The sequence below is a fragment of the Lactuca virosa genome, chromosome 5 (assembly GCF_052849685.1).
Source record: "Lactuca virosa cultivar CGN04683 chromosome 5, Lactuca_virosa_CGN04683_v6, whole genome shotgun sequence".
NCBI lineage: Eukaryota > Viridiplantae > Streptophyta > Magnoliopsida > Asterales > Asteraceae > Lactuca > Lactuca virosa.
Window position 1 is genome coordinate 200,500,039 of NC_136430.1, and position 19,406 is coordinate 200,519,444.

General features: G+C 34.1%; 2 protein-coding genes and 1 long non-coding RNA gene across 7 annotated transcripts; 1 reads left to right on the forward strand and 2 right to left on the reverse strand.

Annotated features, from left to right (window-relative positions):
• Nucleotides 1-711: 711 nt before the first annotated feature.
• Nucleotides 712-5,891, reverse strand: KINESIN-13A (P-loop containing nucleoside triphosphate hydrolases superfamily protein). Of its 2 annotated transcripts, XM_079049383.1 has the most exons (15): nt 5,596-5,891; nt 5,341-5,470; nt 4,834-5,107; nt 4,337-4,558; nt 3,969-4,160; nt 3,683-3,784; nt 3,522-3,599; nt 3,319-3,400; nt 3,045-3,207; nt 2,594-2,941; nt 2,286-2,504; nt 1,725-2,205; nt 1,578-1,643; nt 1,257-1,470; nt 712-1,177 (listed from the first exon to the last, which is right to left on the reverse strand). In XM_079049383.1, exons 3-14 carry the CDS (start codon nt 5,044-5,046, stop codon nt 1,288-1,290), a joined length of 2,349 nt encoding a protein of 782 aa, XP_078905509.1. In that variant the 5' UTR covers nt 5,047-5,107; nt 5,341-5,470; nt 5,596-5,891; the 3' UTR covers nt 712-1,177; nt 1,257-1,287. The 2 variants fall into 2 exon arrangements, with proteins under 2 accessions (XP_078905509.1, XP_078905508.1); XM_079049382.1 differs by having other exon boundaries at nt 712-1,470.
• A 5,066-nt stretch (nt 5,892-10,957) lies between these two features.
• LOC145113270 (uncharacterized) lies at nt 10,958-12,213 on the forward strand. The gene is made up of 3 exons (XR_013710755.1): nt 10,958-11,633; nt 11,847-11,917; nt 11,996-12,213. It is a non-coding gene; the product is annotated as an uncharacterized LOC145113270 (long non-coding RNA).
• A 1,918-nt stretch (nt 12,214-14,131) lies between these two features.
• On the reverse strand, nt 14,132-19,059 carry LOC145115377 (bZIP transcription factor 68-like). Of its 4 annotated transcripts, none has more exons than XM_079051666.1 (13): nt 18,789-19,059; nt 18,224-18,340; nt 18,044-18,100; nt 17,866-17,943; nt 17,376-17,465; nt 17,215-17,274; nt 16,952-17,133; nt 16,744-16,798; nt 16,409-16,439; nt 16,096-16,328; nt 15,250-15,327; nt 14,836-14,961; nt 14,132-14,657 (listed from the first exon to the last, which is right to left on the reverse strand). In XM_079051666.1, exons 2-13 carry the CDS (start codon nt 18,299-18,301, stop codon nt 14,538-14,540), a joined length of 1,188 nt encoding a protein of 395 aa, XP_078907792.1. In that variant the 5' UTR covers nt 18,302-18,340; nt 18,789-19,059; the 3' UTR covers nt 14,132-14,537. The 4 variants fall into 4 exon arrangements, with proteins under 4 accessions (XP_078907792.1, XP_078907789.1, XP_078907790.1 ...); XM_079051663.1 differs by having other exon boundaries at nt 16,096-16,334; nt 18,789-19,058; XM_079051664.1 differs by lacking the exon at nt 18,789-19,059 and adding an exon at nt 18,724-18,742 and having other exon boundaries at nt 16,096-16,334.
• Between the last annotated feature and the right edge of the window lie 347 nt (nt 19,060-19,406).

Below are 19,406 nucleotides of genomic sequence, written 5' to 3' on the forward strand. Positions count from 1 at the left end.
ATAAGGATAATATGGTCATTCACTCTAATTCAATCCAAGATTTCTTATTGCCATCGACCAGATGATTTCTTTTTGTAATCTAATTCTGATTGTATTATTGAATAATGTAATGTGGTTTTGACGGTGAAGGAAGGAAAATAAAAAAAGAAGACTCTACAAGTGGTGGGTTTGGAGAACTCTTTTATCGCATTATTTTGTTCACCATAAATAGCCATGTACACTACCAAAATTTTAAGAAATAACATTGTACTTTACCAAAATTCTTGATTAGAGCAATGTACTTGATTTTGTATACATAAGATGTTTGTGATAACAAAGAAATTGATGGTCTTCAAAAATGTATATATGATGTCAATGATGCGGAAGACGAAAAAGGAAGTGAGAATATATGGGTTAATTTATGTTATTTCTATAAAGTTAGATTATATTTTTTGGTATGTTTCTTATTATTGTGATCGATATTTACAAATAGGTTGGTGATGATAATACTGAAGATCATATTTGTAACATGCATATCTCTATCTCTACTTTACAAGAGGGTGAAGACATTCAAGTAAGTTACAACATATTGTTTAAATTTTCTATTTTTCTTACGATATGAAAATATTTTTACTTCAACTGTTGTTGTCAGCTATTCTGTTACATTAAGTTATTTATTTGGGTAGATTTTTAATTCTACAATGCATGGTAAAAATTGATATAATTATGATATAAAACAACTTAAAAAGATTTTTTTTATTACATCGGTCAACCGTCCACCTGGACTAACACTAGTTTTTCGCAGATTTTTCAATGTAAAGAAAAAAAAAACCTGATAATACAAAAGATATAATAAAAACATCGTTACATTGCATAACAACAGAAAAGAAAAATGAACGTGAAAAAGTACATTGCTATTTCTTGCATTTAGCCCTATACATAATATGAAATAATAATTATAATAAGTTTGATGGTGTAGGAAGGTGTAATTCAGCATTACATATATAAAAAGTAAAAACCAAACCAGCAGAGCAGAGCAGCAAGCAATACCTTGTGTTTTTCTCTTTCTTTTTTTTCCACTTCTTCACAAAAACACCATTCATTCAAACCAAAACTTAACCAACCAAAACCAAAACCAAAAGAAATGCAATCATTTCAAATCTCCACACTCACATCACAATCCACTCTCGTTCGATTCCTACAATGAAAATGATCAGGCTGATTGAGGACATTTACGTCTTTTTTGCACATGAGAGAGAGAGAGAGAGAGAGATTACAAGGGAAAGTGGAGTGGGGTGTGGGTGGGTGTTAACGAGGTAGCCTCTTACGGCTGAGAATCTCCTGCTCCTTGAGGCGATGCTGGAACCTGGCGAGGCGAGCTTGGAGGCTCACAAGACTTGCTGCTTTGCGTGACAGCACGAAACTTAACTGAGTCACGTAGTTGTCGATAAGGCTTCCTGGTTTATCAACTTCTGCCAGCAGTTTCATTTCCTGATTTCCAACAAGATTGTATGTAGTAAGTAATAACTAATAAGTAGTCTGTCTATTCTTTTTTAATTTTTATACACGCAACAATATTTAAACAATTTTCTCCTTACTTCACGGACTATTTCCATTGTATCTTCAATCTCTTTCCTGTGTGCCGCAATTAAAGCTTCTTCTTCCTACAAACATCAAACATCGTCAAAAAAAAAAAAAAAAAAAAAACCATTCCCTGTTTCTTACGTTTAATTACTAGTACTGACCTCGAGTATTTCATTGATATTTTCATCATGAGGCTGTTCAATTTCGGTTTGTTTTGATGACGTCATCATATAACTGGGTTGTTTACTACCCACACTTGAGAAAACATCACTACTATCCTTCTTCTGCCAATTAACACCACTTTTTCTTCGAGGTGGTGACACTTTTTGGACTGTTGTTTCTTCTGTATCATTTGAAGTCAAATACGCGTTTCTTTCCTTTTCGAAACCAGAAGCCTGCTGCCAGGTGTCATCGCGGGTGTAATTTGAGGATGATGGAGGAAGAGGTTGTTGTTTATCGAAATCTGAAGAGATGCTGTCTCGTTGTGGCTGTGCACCTCTTCTATTACCTGTATCTGTAAATACTATTTTTGTGTCTTCGTTATCAGAGAGGCTTAGTGTGTTTGCTGATGAAGAGTCTTTTGTAGTTGTTTGTGAGCTTCCAGCTTGATCTTTTTTTGAACCTTTTGAAAGGCTTTTAACTCTGTTGTTTGTTATCATGTAGTAAAGTAATATCAGATACATAATCAAAGAAATTGGTTTTTTTGGAGTAAAAAACAATACCTATCAGCATATCTCAAGGTATTGAGAGTGTGTTCACAAGAACCAGCATTTGGTGAAATGCAAGATATCATAACAGTCCTTGAGTTTCCAACAAACGAATCGCGAAGAACTTCAGTCAGTTTGCTCCCACGAAACGGGATATGAAGCTGATCATTATCAAGTGCACGAATGCACTCCTTCAGAGCCAAAAGACTCTTATTGATTTCAGCTCCTTCAATCCTGTAACAAACACATTACAAATAAGGAGGACTAAAACTGCAAAAGAAAAGTTTTAGGGACCAAAATTGTAATTTACTAAGAAAGAGTACCGTGTTTGTCGGTCATTATCGGTAGTATCAGCACCTCTTTCACTGCCAGCAAGATCAATAAAGGAGATTTTTCCAACAACTTTCCCACCCTTTTCATTTCCATCATTATTATTATTATTATTATAATTATTCCTTCTCGTATCTTTTACCTCATTGTGCTTTTTAATAACTAGTTGTAATATAGCATGTGACCTTGAAGACTCCTCATTAGCTCCAGTAGAACCAGTACTTCTAGCAGAATTCCCTTTTTCAATGTATTCTTTAACAATTTGTACATCCAAAACTTCAAATTCTTGCAATCCAACTATGCAAACCTGTTGTCTTCCATCTTCTCTCATGCAAAGTTTCCTACATAACACCAAATTTAAAAAATAAAAATTAAAACTTGCTTTTTCTTTCTCATCCTTTATTTCAAGATTTTAATTATGAAACAAGGGTACTGAATACTGACTTTCTATCGCTTAGTAGATCGTAGAGTTTTCCACCATAAATTTCAAAATAACTTAGCCATAATTTGAACTTTTGATTACGATATGTTGGCTGATGTAATAATCTAACAAGATCTTCTGCAGCTCTAAGAGGTAATGGTTGCATTGTGTATGTCTTACCACTTCCTGCAATATAAAATACGAGTTAAATATTTTCAAATTACCTCAACTCAAAACCAAAAATATAAATAAATAAACAAAAAGAAGCAAACCCTTAACATAAAAGAACAAGCATACCTGTCTGGCCATAAGCAAAACAAGTTGCTTTTGTTCGCTGAAATATGATAGGAATGATCGGCTGTACAGTTTCACGATATACCTGTTTCAAAAAAATTCAAAAAAAAAATATATTAAACATTTAGTAGCAAAAGCCAATTGGAGCATATTTGAATGAAAGCTTGTACTTTGGGGTTTTTTTAAGGTAAAAAAAAAAGAATTACCTCATCATTGGTTACTTGCTGGTCGAGAACAGCATCAAAACAGAACTCATGCCTTTCAACATAAGCAGTAAGGTCAACCTTTGAAAAAAAGTCAAATGTTAGTTTCTAATGTCACACATGAAGATTTATATAATTCCATCTTAACACTCGTATATACAAACCTTAAGCTTGGGTTCATGAACAGTTAGACTGTTGTCACATACACTCACAACATCATCCTCCTTGCGAGAAAGTTCCTTCTTATTCAGTGGTCTTTTGCGCACCTGAAATAAAAATAATTTCTTTTCACTCCCAAAAACCATTTTAATATGCAAGAATAAAAATATGACACAAGGGGTATAGTGATATACTCTTCTAACAATTAGTTACTTTTAGTTTTTGTCATTTCAAACTATAACTATAAGGATAATAATAGATAATATGGTTGATACAATGAGAGCTACATACCACGACTTTAATCTTGGCAACATTATTTTCCCTTGAGCTGATTTCTTTTTCAAGTGTTGGTAATCCAAAAGAAGCATCTACATCTGTTTGTCCTCTTTGTTGGCGGTATGGAAGGGTATCTTGGTCATTTTCGACTGCTTTAGTAACAGCAGGCATAAAAGGTGATTGCTCAAATGGTTCTGAGTCAACATTCTGAAAAAAAAAAAAATCAAATATGATTGTGATATGAGTCGCCAAACACAAAAAGAACTTATGCAGGATTCATTCATGTTGACCTTAAAATATACATCCTTAAAAACAATCAACTAGATGTCATTTATCAACTTGCATAAGGGCTAAAAGGTATAATAGAACAATGAAAGTCATACCTCTGTAAGAAGCTCAGTGTCATCCATAGCATGTAAATCCAATAGCCCTGCACCAAAATCACCCCTGAAATCCGGAGAATAAAAACCATCTGATGCACCAATTCCTCCAGAGCCTTGAGTTGTTGGAGAGAAAGGCTCAGAACCAGATTCACCATTGAAATTAAGGTTCCTCATTAATTTAAAAAGCCTTTGCTTTTCTTCAGCAGATTGTGCTCCATACCCCTGCAAACAGACGTAATAACACACCACATTAAACAAACATCATAACCAAATGGAATAGAGTTTGTATATACTTCAACACACCACAAGAATTTCCTTAGGGGGTTGAAGAAAGAGGCTGTTGACACATAACTTATTGGTATGCATCAAAGTTTTATTCTCATAGATCATAAGTTTGAAAAAAAAGGAGAAAATGGGGAAATGAAAGGAAAAGGTAAATGAGGGGATTGGATAGGAGGCGTTGATCAAATTCAATATTAAAGAAAATCTGAAAATACCTGCATGAGGAGATTGGGTAGGAGGCGTTGATCAATCCCATTTGATGCCACAGGTGAGGCCAGATGCTGTAGACCTGCAGACTGGAGCCATCTTGCCATTACAGCATCTCCAGCATCGTTAGCAGAACCTGCATTGTGATGGGACCCACCATCTGCAGATTGATCATACAGAGAAGTTGCAGAAGCATTTCTCTGTTGCATCTGGCCGCCCATGTGGCGCTGTAATCTGCGTTGGGGAGCCAACTTTTCTTTGAGGTTTAGTTACAGAGAAAGGCTTCAATCATGGAACAAACAAACAAACAAAATTAGTTAGATATGATACAATAAAAGACAAGTAACCCTTATCCCCAACAAGCCAATTCTCCATATACACTTTCTAATTGCAATTCTGTTTGTCGTCATGTTACAAACGCTGATGAACACAGAAGGTAACACCATCTCTTATATTATCATTTCCAATTCCCAATTCACAACCTCCCCAAATGTTAGCATTATAAAGATACATACCTAAAAATGAGGGAAACTTCGAATTGAAGCGAGATTTGAAGCGTTTTCAAATAGAAGTCCGGTTCAGATCAGATAAATCTGGAAATCAATCGATTCTCGAGCATGCAGATCAATCCCCTTTACCAAATCCCTACACATTTCAATAACAACAAAAGAGAAGAAGATGAACCGAATAATGCAGACGCAAATAATCCTCCAAAGTTACATACTCGTATAAGAAATTACAAACATTACAGATAATTGAAATAGACGCACCTGTTTGAATCAGAAAAAAACGTAGAAATGAAAATCGGGATGGACGAAAAGGCAGATCTACAGGTAGTTTGGTTAAACATAAAACCCTAGAATGGATTACGTGAGATTGATGTGGTTGAGGAATGAGATTTCCATGTGCGATTATGATGATAGGGGGAGGAAGGCGTACACAGCTTTAATGGCTTTTCTTCATTGTTAATCATATAATACGTAGATACAGCCTTTGTTACAAAGCCTCTCTTTCTCTTTCTCTTTCTCTCTCCTCTTTCTCTTTCTTGTGTATATTTGGGTGGACGGTGAGTTGAAGGAGTGCGTTAAAAGTTAAATACGCCTAACTTTTAAATATCGTTTTCATTTTAATTTTTAAGTAATGATAATAATTTATAATTATACAAATGTTTTAAAGATAAAATGAATATAATATTTTCATAGCTCATAGGGTCACATGTTTTAATCATAGTTATATTTAGTTACTAACCAATATGGATAGTATTTATTGGTGATAAACGAGGATTATTAGTCAACAAAAGTTGTAGGTCTAAAATAAATGATTGTTGTAAATTGATCTGACACATATAATGAAAACGAATTTATGGATTTTATATTGGTCAAAAGTCTCGTTGAGTTTGACACCAAGTCAAACATAAGATTCCTCCACATTAATATATATATATATATATATATATATATATATATATATTAAAGATATGAAAGTTAGGAACAGGTACTGTTCCTTAGGTTAGTTAGCATACCTGGGTTAGTTTAATCCCACATTCCACCGCCTCTTTCCATCTTCCAGGACCTTCTACATCCGGTTCCTTCTACATCCATCCTTTCACAGCTTCATTTTCCTCTCCCAGACTGATTCTGACTGCTTTTATCGGCTCTCCCTCTCTCTCGCTGTCTTTCCTTCTCCCACCGTCATTATCTCGGCTTCTCCATGGATGCTCTGCGTTTTCTAGGTCGTCTTTCGGCACAGTGGAGCCGGACACGGTTCGGTTGTCCCTTTCGTTTGTCATCTCACGATTGCAGGTATGTCTCTTGGTTTCGTCTGATCAATCAGCGGGAAATCAACGAGGGTAGGGCAGCGATTGTTACCTGCGATGGTAGAAGCAGCGGCGGCGGTAGATGGAGGTCGTTGGCGGCAGCAGCAGCGACTACAGCAGTGGCGATCCACATTTTTCTGTGGTTTCGTCTAATCTAATTCTTTTCTTCTTCCTTTCTCATCACCGCTTTCTTTCTCTCCCCCACCCCTATCACACCAGACAAAGTGGTCGTTCGTTGCCACCATCGTTGAAGAAGGCGATCTGCTTCTCGGTCCTTCTCCACCGTCTTATCTCCCCTTTGAGATATCCATCACCGCCAACTGAAATTTGTTCTCGCTTTTGTCATGTTTTCCAGAAAAGTCATCCACTACCATCATCTATCGATTCAATCGTGCTGCAGCTAATACTGTTATTTCGAGTTCCAGTTCTACGATTCCCTACTTTTCATCGACCCTTCAACTCTACTTCTTTCCAGATTAAACCCTAGACGGTCCAGGTAAAAGGATGAGCCCTATTTTCGTTTATTGCTATTATCAGACCATTTCTTCGTATGTTTTCTTCCTCTGTTTGTAGGCTTTGTTACTTCTTATGTCTTCCCATTATTTGGGGGTTTCCTTTGTTTTTGGTTGAGGTAACTGTTGGTGTTTCATCATTAATTTTAACTGTATTCACCATATTCAGATTTAAATCAATTGGATGAAAATGGATAGAAGAACCATAATATCTACTTGCTTCCATATACTGATGCACTTTTGAATGCTATTTGTTATACAGCTTTTCTTTTCTGCACCGTTTATTCGCCTTAGTAATGCAAGTCGGTATACCCTTCATGAGGATTGAAGGCCCTGTCGCTGTAAGTTTTATTTTATGGCTTGAAGGGTATTTTTGGAAACATTTAGACAAAAAGATCGAATCTTTGAAAATTTTATTTGTATTGTTCCTATTTCTGGTGGTTCAACTTTTGGAAACCTGAAAGAACCCCTTTCTATACTTTCATATTTCTGAAAGACCCAAACTTTCATACTTGACAATATAGTTACTCCAAAACATGCTACATGCATATTCATAAAATAATATTTTTACATTGATAAAGTCATTACAAAAGATTGGATACAAACCGACTATGTTTTAAGATTTTACATGACTACCCGGGATATTGTAAATCTATACAAACCTAAACCAAAATACAAAAATAATATTACAACTATTCTAAGTCTTCCAACTATACTGGGTGCTTATTGTCTGCATTATGTTAAAACATTGGGAGGGGTAAGCGATAACGCTTAGTGAGTTCAATAATAGATACAATATAACGTTATGCCATATATATACCAATATGGCAGAAGCAAATAGGAGCAAGGAACAACAAAGGCATAATGTGATAAGCTTTCCATATCAATCAATGACTCGATTCAAAGATATACAATCAATGAGATATAACAATTTCCATACTTGATAAACATCAATAACGCTTCGGCCCAAATGGCACTGAAGACAAACAATTTCTGATTAACATTAAGGTAGATTTCAGGTTTTCACGCCCTGTCTAACCATATGCCAATGCCATAGAATAGAGTCATTCACTTACTGGGAGACATGCTCTACATGGCCAGAGGCTACATACCAGTACCACTGTGAATCTGAGTTCTTAAACTGATCACATGGTCAAAGGTATAGCTTTGCTATCATAAATAGCAGAAATAAAAATAACACGGGAAAATACTTAGGAATAACATTCTACCGAAGCCAAAGTGATGCCTATGTCATACACTTCATGGTCAACGGTTCATACCAATACCCAAGTGATGCCTATGTCATACACTTCAAGTCAGAGGTACAGCCTTGCTATAAAAATAGCGGATACAACAACTCGAGATGATAACATGGAAAAGCACATAGCACATATAACACATAACATACAATTGTTTCTACATATTAAACTCAACGTGAATTAACCGGGGATCAAAATAATAATTTGGGCAGCACTTCGGCTCTAAATATGACTTTCGTCGTTGAAAACCGGGCTCTGCGAAGGTAGAGCTTCGAAACCGAAAAGATAAATTTTCCGGGCTTCTCGGGAATCTCGGGGCGTGTTTCGGGCATTGGAATTAATCCCGGGGCTTCGGGGGAAGTCAAAATATTAAAAATATGGAATAATGGGTGAGAAATGGCAAAATTCTCAAAATACCCGGCTAATCTCGCAAGGCCACTATTTATAGGGGAGGAGATCCGGAGCTTCGGATCCGAGGCTAGGAGGGTCAGCAGCTGCGAAGGCCACGCGGCAGCCAGAGCTCGGTTCGGAGGCCAGAAGTCGCGCATGCGAGGCGACCAGGTGCGAGGCTCGGAAGGGTGACACGGGGCGAGCTTGCGAGCCACCAGCTCCTCAGACGCGTCATCGACTTCGGACAGATGGAAGCCTCTTAGTGGACCGGACTTCGGTCCAATGGGGAAAGGGGTGACGACTTCGGACCAATCAGAGGGTGCCACGCGAGGCTGCGGTCCAATCAGAAGATGCCACGTGGATCAACACTATTCATGCGAAAATTAAATGAAAATGTGCCCAATCTTGTAAAACCCATAACTTTCTCATACGGGCTCTGTTTTTGACGTTCTTTATATGCATGCGTAGAGAAAATTATGCTCTACAACTTTCGTTTTGACTTCGTTGGAAAATTTTGACTTTATTTTTATATTATTATTTTTAACAGACCGGGACTGCTAAATCCGTTAAAAATTCATAACTTCTTCATCCGACGTCCGTTTTCGTCAGACTTTTTACCGTTGTACTACTAATGACGAGACCTTCGATTCTCGTTTAGGTTGTGTCGGCTAAAAATCACTCAATCTAAAATTCGAGTTTTTAGCTGTCTACTGCTAAGCTGAAACTTGTAAAAATCATAACTTCCTCATACGAAGTCAGATTTTGGCGTTCTTTTTATCAAAATTCTTGGTTTAACGATTACTACGACTTTCATTTAGATCACTAAGGCTAAAAAGTAGTTTATCAAAAACTCACTTTTTACGTCATTCGGCACCGTGCCGGTTTTATCGCAGATCTTTGATTGGTCATAACTTCTTCGTTATAACTCGGATTTCGATGAGGTTTTCGCCTACATGTTTCTAACGAGATTATCTACAACTTTCAATAATAAAATTTTACTTATTTCAAATTTTATATTTTCGCTAAATTTCACTAATTGGCTTTTAATTGGAATCTCATAAGACTTCCAATATTTTATGAGTGATTCTAAACATAGTTTTACTTCATTTCTAGTAAAAACTATCTGTTAGAACTCAACACTCAATTTCACATAATATTTCATGATATTTTTAACTTTTCAAATTACATAACACGATTTCAAAACGTGTATGTTACAAAACCCCTTTTGTGAATCTTATACATTTTGCTTCTTTACTCACTACAGATGCTGCAAGCCACTGTTTTGTTGCTGGAAAAAAAATAAACTTCTTCTTCAGTTTGGACTTTGTCAGGCCCAGGTTTTAAACATTTTTTTTGTTTTTTTTTAATTATTAACAGATTTCATGGGCTATAATTTATAAAAAAAAAATGAAATCTTTTTGTTTAATTCATTTGTAGGGCCCAGATGGTGGTGTAAGGGCATCAAGGTATTGCTACATGGGAGGATTTGATGCAACAAGGTGATCTTTTTAAAAAATCATATTCTAATATGTATTGTTATTTATAGAAAATAAACTATGATTTATAATGATTATCAAATCAAACAGTCAGTTGTTTTTTGCCAGAATATCTATAGAGAATGGTAAAACGATCATTTGTCCTTCACGGTTTAAAGGTATATAGTTGATAGATCCAAAAGGTGATTTTTACTACTTTATCATATTGATTCTTCACCAGTTAATTGTTACAGTTAACTCTGATCACATTATTTGATAGATCCAAAAGGTCGATTCCAATTAGTAGTTTATATGGAATTGCTTGGACATATTCCAGAATTCTTTTTGCATTAAATAAAAAAGATATAAATATTGCAATTCTTACAGATTCCAATAAAGTTTAAATGAATTGGTTGGACATATTCCAGAATTCTTTTTGCATTAAATAAAATCAAATAAATAAAGTAATGTTATCATTTACATTTGGTGTGATAGGTGCATGGTGATTATTCTGAAATTCTGATATTTAACTTCCAAATTCCAACAATCCTCAGATCCAACCCAAAGATTAGTGAAGTTGTTTTAAGAGCGAAGTGAGTAATGAGTTCACCTTTTAAAACTTGGTTACCCTTTTGAGGTTTCTTGAAAAACCTTAATTTTTTGGTTTTCTTTAGTGTTTTGATTGGTGAAGCTGAAAGACCTGTTGAGGCCTTTAAGGCGGCGGCTGCAAAGAGTCCTATGGCTGAAGCTTCTTTGTTTCAAACAGGGAAGTTGATTTCTGACATATGGAAACCAGATTACTAAAAATTGAAATGGAATGTTGAATTCGAGGTTATAGATGGACAATACTTAATCTTTGTTTGAAAGGTTCTATCATCCAGGTTATTGTGATATTCATTATTATTATTTTTTTCCAATTTAAAGTTACTAATGTGTTATTGGAATATATGGGAATCAAAGCAGGTTGTTCCCTATCAATCGTTGAAGTGATTGTTGGTTGTCAATTTGCAGGTTGTATACATGTATGTATCTATCTACAAACTGGTTATTATATTTCGGTGTTAAACTAATTTATCTACCAACATTATACATAATTTATATATTTCTTTTGTTACCTCTATCTACTAAAAAGAAAATTAATATGACATATGAATTTGGTGGCTGCTGGAACATCCTCTGGCCTGGTGAAGCTCTGAGAGCTAGAAGAGACAAAGGGTATTTATGACTTTTAATGTAATCATCTCAAGTCTGTAGTACTTTTTTTCTCGATGCCTAATACTTTTTCTTCAAATGCAGTGTTTTGAACACTTAATGGACACCGATCCTACTGCACTGCCTTGGAATTCCATCCTTTTGGTGAGTTTCTTGCATCAGGTTCCATGAATACTAATTTGAAGATATGGGATATTCGAAAGAAAGGATGCATTTTTTCATATAAAGTTCATAAACGAGCAATTACTACAACTAGATTTACCCCTGATGGTCAGGTTTGTATCCATCCGACCATGGCTTCTACAATCTTCACTTCTTCTATAATTTTATTGATGACATTATGTATGTTGATTCCAGGTTCATCAGATACAACTGTGAAATTTTGGGATTTGGAAACCTTCGAATTGATTGGAACAACTCGGCCTGAGGTATACACCTAAAAACTTCTGTGTGTATCCACGTGGGCCCACAATCCTTCTTTTATAATTTTTTTATTGATTGTCCAGGCAACAGGGGTACGATGAGTTACATTTCACCCAGATGGAAGAACACTCTTTTGTGGTTTAGACAACACTTTAAAGTTTCTATTTTCTTTTTTTCTTTTTACATTAGTTTTTATAGTTTGCTTTTTGGAAACTATAATTCTGAAGGCACTCTCAAAATCCCTGATAGAGGATGAATTGGTTTACCTAAGAGCTCAGTTTATGCTTTTGGAACCAAACAAAGATGCGTGTGTATCACTTGACAGGTTTAGAATGGTAAACAGATCAGAACATAAATAATAACAATAATAATAATATAAATATAAATATAAATATCCCGATGCAGCTGGGTGTTGCCACCCAGCCTCACCACCACCACCACCACCAACCGCCCAGCCTCACCACCACCACCAACTACAACAACAATCGTTTTTTGAGGTAATTCTTCTACGGATAATTTTTAATCATTATCTTGCGTTTATGGAGCAAAAAAGAGCTTAGTTATGTCATATATGATCTTGAATTCTGTAAAAACTTAGGGCTAACTAAATACAAAAAATTAGCAACGTACTTTTTTATTTATTTATTTGTTTTTTTTTTAAATTATAGGATCCTATTTCCATTTTGTTCTATTACAACATTCTTTTTCTTATTATGGTATTGTATTTTGAGAATCCTATTCAAATATTGCAATGAAAATTGCTTTGTTTTGGATGACATTATTTTAATTGGATAGATTTTTCAAAGTACAATGTTGAAATAGAAAGAAATGAAAGTATTGATGTAATAGAAAAAATATTAACGAAAGTACATTAATATTTATTACATTTAACAGTTTAATTATTTTATTATGCAGGGAAAAAGGAAAGCGGTGAAGTCACCCAGAGATATTACTTTTAAGCACTTTAAGTCGGCAAATGCAAAAACCAGATGCCGGCAAATGCAAAAACCAGATGCGTACTTTTGAAAATTTATGTTTTTGCTATTTAATCATCATTTGTATGCCTTTGCTATGTAGTCTATATGAATAACTTCCACATATTCAACATTTAGCAATGTACACATTTAACAAAAAAACTAAGACCATTCCAACCCATGCAAAAACTAGACTCTTTTCATTTATGTATAAGTTATTAGACTCCAGTTTCTTATTTGTGTATTGTTTTTCTATTATAAATTGTAGGTCCAGCAACAGGTTATTGAAATTGTCATCCATATAGCTTCTACAACATCAAAGTTGGCATAAAAAATGTTTTCTACTTTGTATATCAGGTAATTACACAGAATAGCAACATACTTTAATTTGGATACCAATTTATGCGATGTACTTCCTTATTTGTCTCCGAAAACAAACACATTCTGTCCCGCGCAACGCGCGGGTAACCCCTCTAGTTATTTTTAAATATATGTTGGTTTTTAACATTCTACAATTAAACTTTTTTTTAATTAACCACCATCAAATGATATTGTTAGAAAAGATTGATTGAAAGTATGGTGTATTAATATCAAATTTTGGATAAGCGAAGGATCGTGTAGTCATGCAGCAACAAGAATCCCATTGGTATGAGAAGATAGTAGTCATTTTCTTTTAAAATTATTTGATCCAACGTATAGCTTTACACAAATAATTTCACATGATAATCAAGCATTGTGCAATTAATGTCTTTTGCACAACTACTTAAGCTTTTTAAGAGGCCTCAAGAATCACTTTACTTGAAAATTTACAAGGCAAGAGAGAGGGTTATGGAGGGCTATAGTAAGTTAAAACTTTCAGCATATCTTGACTAAATAAAATTCAACATAGACAAGGTATGTTACCCCTTCAAATTTGTCATTCGTCGTGTTTTAGATCAAACTAACATTATACAAGTCAAACTTATATTTTTTATTTTTTTGACTAAATCTAAATGTAATTCAATGACTTAATCAAATGTGAGTATATGGTTGCTAGTGTCTCACATCTTTGGTTTAATGTAGAATCTAGTACAAAACAGTGCATTTAATAATTGATCTTGAGTGAGCCCAAGGACTAATGTGACATTTTAACTAAAATCAACACAATAACAACTTTTTTAGTATCGATAGAAACTACTTTCTTAATTCAACCATAATTTATTAAAAGATAACATCGATCTAACCAAAGCATTCAAATAACCCAAATGCAACTCACAAACCACAATCATATTTGATCATATTTAAGTACATAAAATGTTGAAAACCAATTAGATACCAACACCCTATTTAGCAATACAAAGGGTACGGGAGTAATTTCACACTACCGTTCTACATATCATCCGGGCTCATCGGGCCTTAAAAGATAGGCCGATCAACAACATTGGATGACAACAATTAATTTGATAGTTATTTTGCATATCTAAGACACTAGCCAGACCGGTCTGAATCTAGCCAGAGCAGTCTGAGTCTAGCCAGACCGGACCAGGACCAGATAGTCTGGTCCAATCTGCCCGGTCTTAATGTGAACTCTATTACTATGTAAAACACGGTTTTTTTGTTTGCTAATTTTTCGTTAAGTTAAGCTCCCGGGCAACTTGGGAAAGGTGGAAGTTCATTGATGATGACTTTGGGCAAGTTCTATCTGCCTGCCCGGATGATCTTTGCTGCCCGTTTGTTGTTCGGTCCCATCAGAGGTCAAGTCTTCTTGCCCGGGAGTTTCCCCTAGTCGTTCCTGTAAAAAAAAAAATATGTGTGTAGTTATTACACAATATCTTACCTTTTTATTAATTTATACAACAATGTTTTACTCTTTTACTAATTTACTAATATTAATATATTGATATGAATATGATTTGTATATTAAATTATTAATTAATTAATGTTATATGTAATTTAATTAATATAGTTACCTTAAGAGACGCGTTTTGAGCAAGAAGTTCCTCATACTCGCTTCTAAGGCGACCCACTTCTGCTCTAAGCGAAGAATTTTCATCCTTTAAAACTTCTGCCCGTTGCGCCAGCTCATCACATTCCGCCTGACCCCACAAAAGTAGATATTATTATTCGTTACCAATATGGGTAATGTACTTTGTTTTTTACTCATAATAGCAATGTACTTACATTTTATTTACTGATCATAGCAATATATATAACTGAATGTTTACAAGTTTCATGTTACATATTGCTATAATTGGTAAATAGATATACGTACATGGCTATTATAGGTAAGGAATTCCAAATATGCTCTATTATGTGTAAAGATATAAGTAAATTATAATTATAAAATAAATTAAAGAATGTTGCTATTTTAGGCAATTTACTACCTGTTTGCGCAATCTGGACCTACGAGCAGATTCCCTATTAGATTGCTTCCTTCTCTGTCTTTTTAGCTCCCTTTCATCCTGAAATAAAGCATCAACCAATAAATAAATAAGACTTTTAAAAACTAAAGTAAAATTATGATAACAAATATTACACAATAAGTTACAAATTTTAATGATAAAGTGAAGAAACAAACATGCTACAAATACAATGCTAATGATAGGATTTGAAAAGGGTATTTCAGTTGGTTGTGGAAATGAGGGAAGATTGGAATTGAAATTAGATTCCATGAGTTTATTGAAGGAAAGATGAATTCCAGCATTGGTTGGATTTTGTGAATTTCAATGGAATTCAATTCCAGTCAAGGTTTTATGATTTAGCCATTTAGGTAAGTGAATAAATTAAAATATTGTGGTGATGAATTTATAACTTCAGTATGCTAATATAACCACAAAATAACAATAGTTTGTAATTTTGTATACTATTAATATATAGAGAGAGAGTTGTAATCCCTACCATTTTTAACGAATATTAAATTACAATGTACTTGATTATCGATTCGTACTCTATATTTAAAACATAACCAAGAACATCTTGAATACTCTGAATGCCATATAATACCAAATTAATAATAATATAACAATGATAACATATTACAATTATTATAACTACATGACAAAAGTTGAATTTTTTCTTATTGCTCTCGTCTGTGGAAAAAGACATAAATACCCTCATACTCAATTTCATCATACAAAATAACCCTGGAAAGCTTGTCTAGTCGCATTCAGTCTATATAATTAATCTATGAAAATTTAAAAAATTAAAAATTAAAAATAAAAAATGAGAACCTGAAGCCAAGGCTGCTGCAACTGCATGTCCCTTGAACCTGTAGTAACCATCCCTCCTGCAACTGGAGCAGAAGTAACCTTCCCATGAACATTGGAGGAATTGGTCCCACTCCAGTAATCCATACCAATATTTAAGTTGGTTGTGGGACCCACAACCATTGTTTGGTTGTTGCCCACATTTGGTCCTCCATTTTGAGAAACATGTCCCGAATTTCCATTTTGGGAAGCTTCCCCTGTAGCTAAAAAGTCATTGTAATATTATACAGAAGTTGCTTTAGTAACATAAAGCAAAAGAAAATTTATTGGCTCAAACCTTCAATGGATCCTGATTTCATTTGTGAATCCTGAAAATATTAACAGAAATTTATTGAAAATAAAAAGAGAATATACATAAAGAATGCACATATACTTTGTAATAGAGCTAAATATGTAAGAATGGCAAAACTAAATTAAGATTATATTTGCATAAGTATAGTGATCTAATTTTTATACGTACATAAATATCTTTTGGTTCATTACTACATAAACTGGAGTATGAATATGAAGAAAAAAAAAACATGTATTTGATATATAATGTATTTGATATGTGAAGAAAAAATAACATATAAACATGTATAATGTAAAAAAGTACTTTGCAATGATACCTACATTTTCAGAATTCCCATCACTTCCTTCACTTGAGCCTTCACTTCCACTCTCAGCACTGAAAATCCAATATCAGAAAAATAGAACTAATTTCAGAAAGATTAATAAAAAGTAAAACTCACAATTATAAATAATCAAAAGAGAACTAATTCCAGAGTTTCTTCCAATTGTATATACACAGAACTAATGTATAAGGATATACTCACTATACCTTTTAGGATAAACTCCATTAGCAGATGCACCAGTTTTACTCTGTTCAATATTTTTGCCAGTAATCATATTTAAACTTCCAAGACTACCCTTTGACCTTTTAATTGGAAGTTTTTCTTTTTCTTTTTCCTTCCCATCTGGTGACTTACCATCAATTTCTGTATTTCCAGGAGTATTATTACCCTACATGGAATTCAAAATTTCATAAACAAAAAGTTTATATTTTTCACTCTAAAAAAAATCAAATTAATTTAGGCAACTCACGGAAGCCTCAACAACACCATTTGGAGAAGGCATTGCATATGGACTGAAAGGATATGACCCCTGGTTAAATAGTAAATACAAAATGAAGTTTATAATTATTGTCTTTTAGAAAATAAAGAATTTAGTATATTAATATATTATTATGATTAATAAGAAAATACCGGAGGCATAGATGGATGAGCATAAATGCCACCAGGGGGATACATTGCAACATATGGATGAGGTGGGGTACCATAAGGTGGCATAAGATGCTGCAATTGCACATAGGTATCAGAAAAAAAAATGGAAAATAATTTGAGGATGAAATGACTAAAAACTAAAAAGCAATATGTTCTCTAAGCTAAATAGGAGTTTCTGTTATAATTCAATGATGTTTAGTTGGAACTTGGAACTATTTATGTTGAATATTCTTGCATTGAGAATCTATGATTCAACAATGTTATCCAAATAACTGGTAGAGTTTGAAAAAGTCAAATGCATGGACTTTTCTCATTAAAGATTGTAATAATCTATTTAAGCTTATCTTCCAAAACATCAAGGAAAACCAAATTTGTTTTTTTTTTCTTTTGTTGCAACAATGTTGATTCATTGTTCCCTGATGAATAGTAATTGTGAGATAAATCTAAATTAAGAATCTGTAAAGCATAGTACCTGAACCCCCCACATGTATGGGGGAGGAGCTTGAGGGCTTGATGCCATGTACCCATGTGGAGGCATATGAGGATAAGGCTGTTCATGTTTTATAATTTATATACCACGTAGATTTAGTAAAATATCCCAAATCTTAAGAAGACCAAATTATCAAAGTTGAGATTTTTTTAGATGAAACCTGAAACCCTGTCCAATCTGGATTGGCTGTACCAGTGGCAGTACCTGAAGTCTGCTCCTGAATAAAGTATACAAGATAAATCTATGTTACCAAAGTACATTGTAGCTACATAAATATGGAGAATGTTTATGCAACAATGCCTTTATAAGCCTAAAAATGGATAAAGAGAAAGAAATTCACTTGGGAATTTGCTGTCTTTGGCTCCTTTGTGGAGTCTTTTGCCTCCTTGGCGGGTTTATCCATCTCACTGCTTCCCATTACTCAAAGGAATACAGCTTGAAGTATCCTACAACCATCCTACAATGGATTTGAGAAAACGTACATTAATTGATGGAAATAAGAAAAACATAAAAGGGTTTACTATTGGAAGAAGGTAGGGTTACAGATTCGCCTGAATTGGAATGGAAGCTCTAATTCTGCACATTTGAATTGGTCCTCTCAAAACATAAATCAGAAACTCTTATACAGTAAGAAATGAAAAAATTTCCTAAATCGCCATGTATGGGAATTTGATCGAATTCCGATGCTAGGAAATGGCATTATCGTTCATCAAAGTCGAAGGTGACATCACGCCAGAAAGTATTATACTTTCATTTAGAAAAGGGAACTAACTTTCCCCGAAAATTTCACAAAATAAACATAAGGAAAAGAGATTTAAAGTGACTAATCAAGAACCCTACATAAACTGCACTGAGGTTCAACATTCATGTCGCTTAAATTATGAGCTTTGGATGAATCAAATTACCGGAAAACCTTGAGAACAGAAAATCAAACACGCCGAGCTCTTTGCAATTGCAATTACAACCTAGATCAAACTCGAAACCCTAGTCACAGAAAGATTAAACAGACGGAGATGAGAAGGTGGGTTTTCTGGAGAGATCGCATTCAAATTCGCGTCGATGCAGGTATGTAGAGTCTTCTCTGTTTCACGAGAGAGCTACGAATTGATGCAAGGTGATTGTGACTAGAAAGTGATTGATCAAGCGTTGAGTTTGTTTCAACGGGTGGATTTGGGTGTAAGCCCATAACATAATAAAAAATATATGTTAAAATGGTACATTTTTAACATAAAAAATTAGGATAAATGTATTTCGCCCAACGTTCTAAATAATGTTAGTCGTGATTTAGCGGCAATGTCAAGTCTCAAGTTTTTACGAGCTGTGACGAGTCATATTGTTTATAAGGCGTGATTTAAGACAATAATTTTGTATATAATTAATAATTTTATATATTTTTTCTACTATTTATTTTTATATACATATATAACTTAAGTCGACATTTTGTTAAAATTTGGCATCAAGTACAAGCTTTGAAGCCATAACGAGCTTTTTAGAACCTTGTTTTCACCAATTTTTAGAAAATA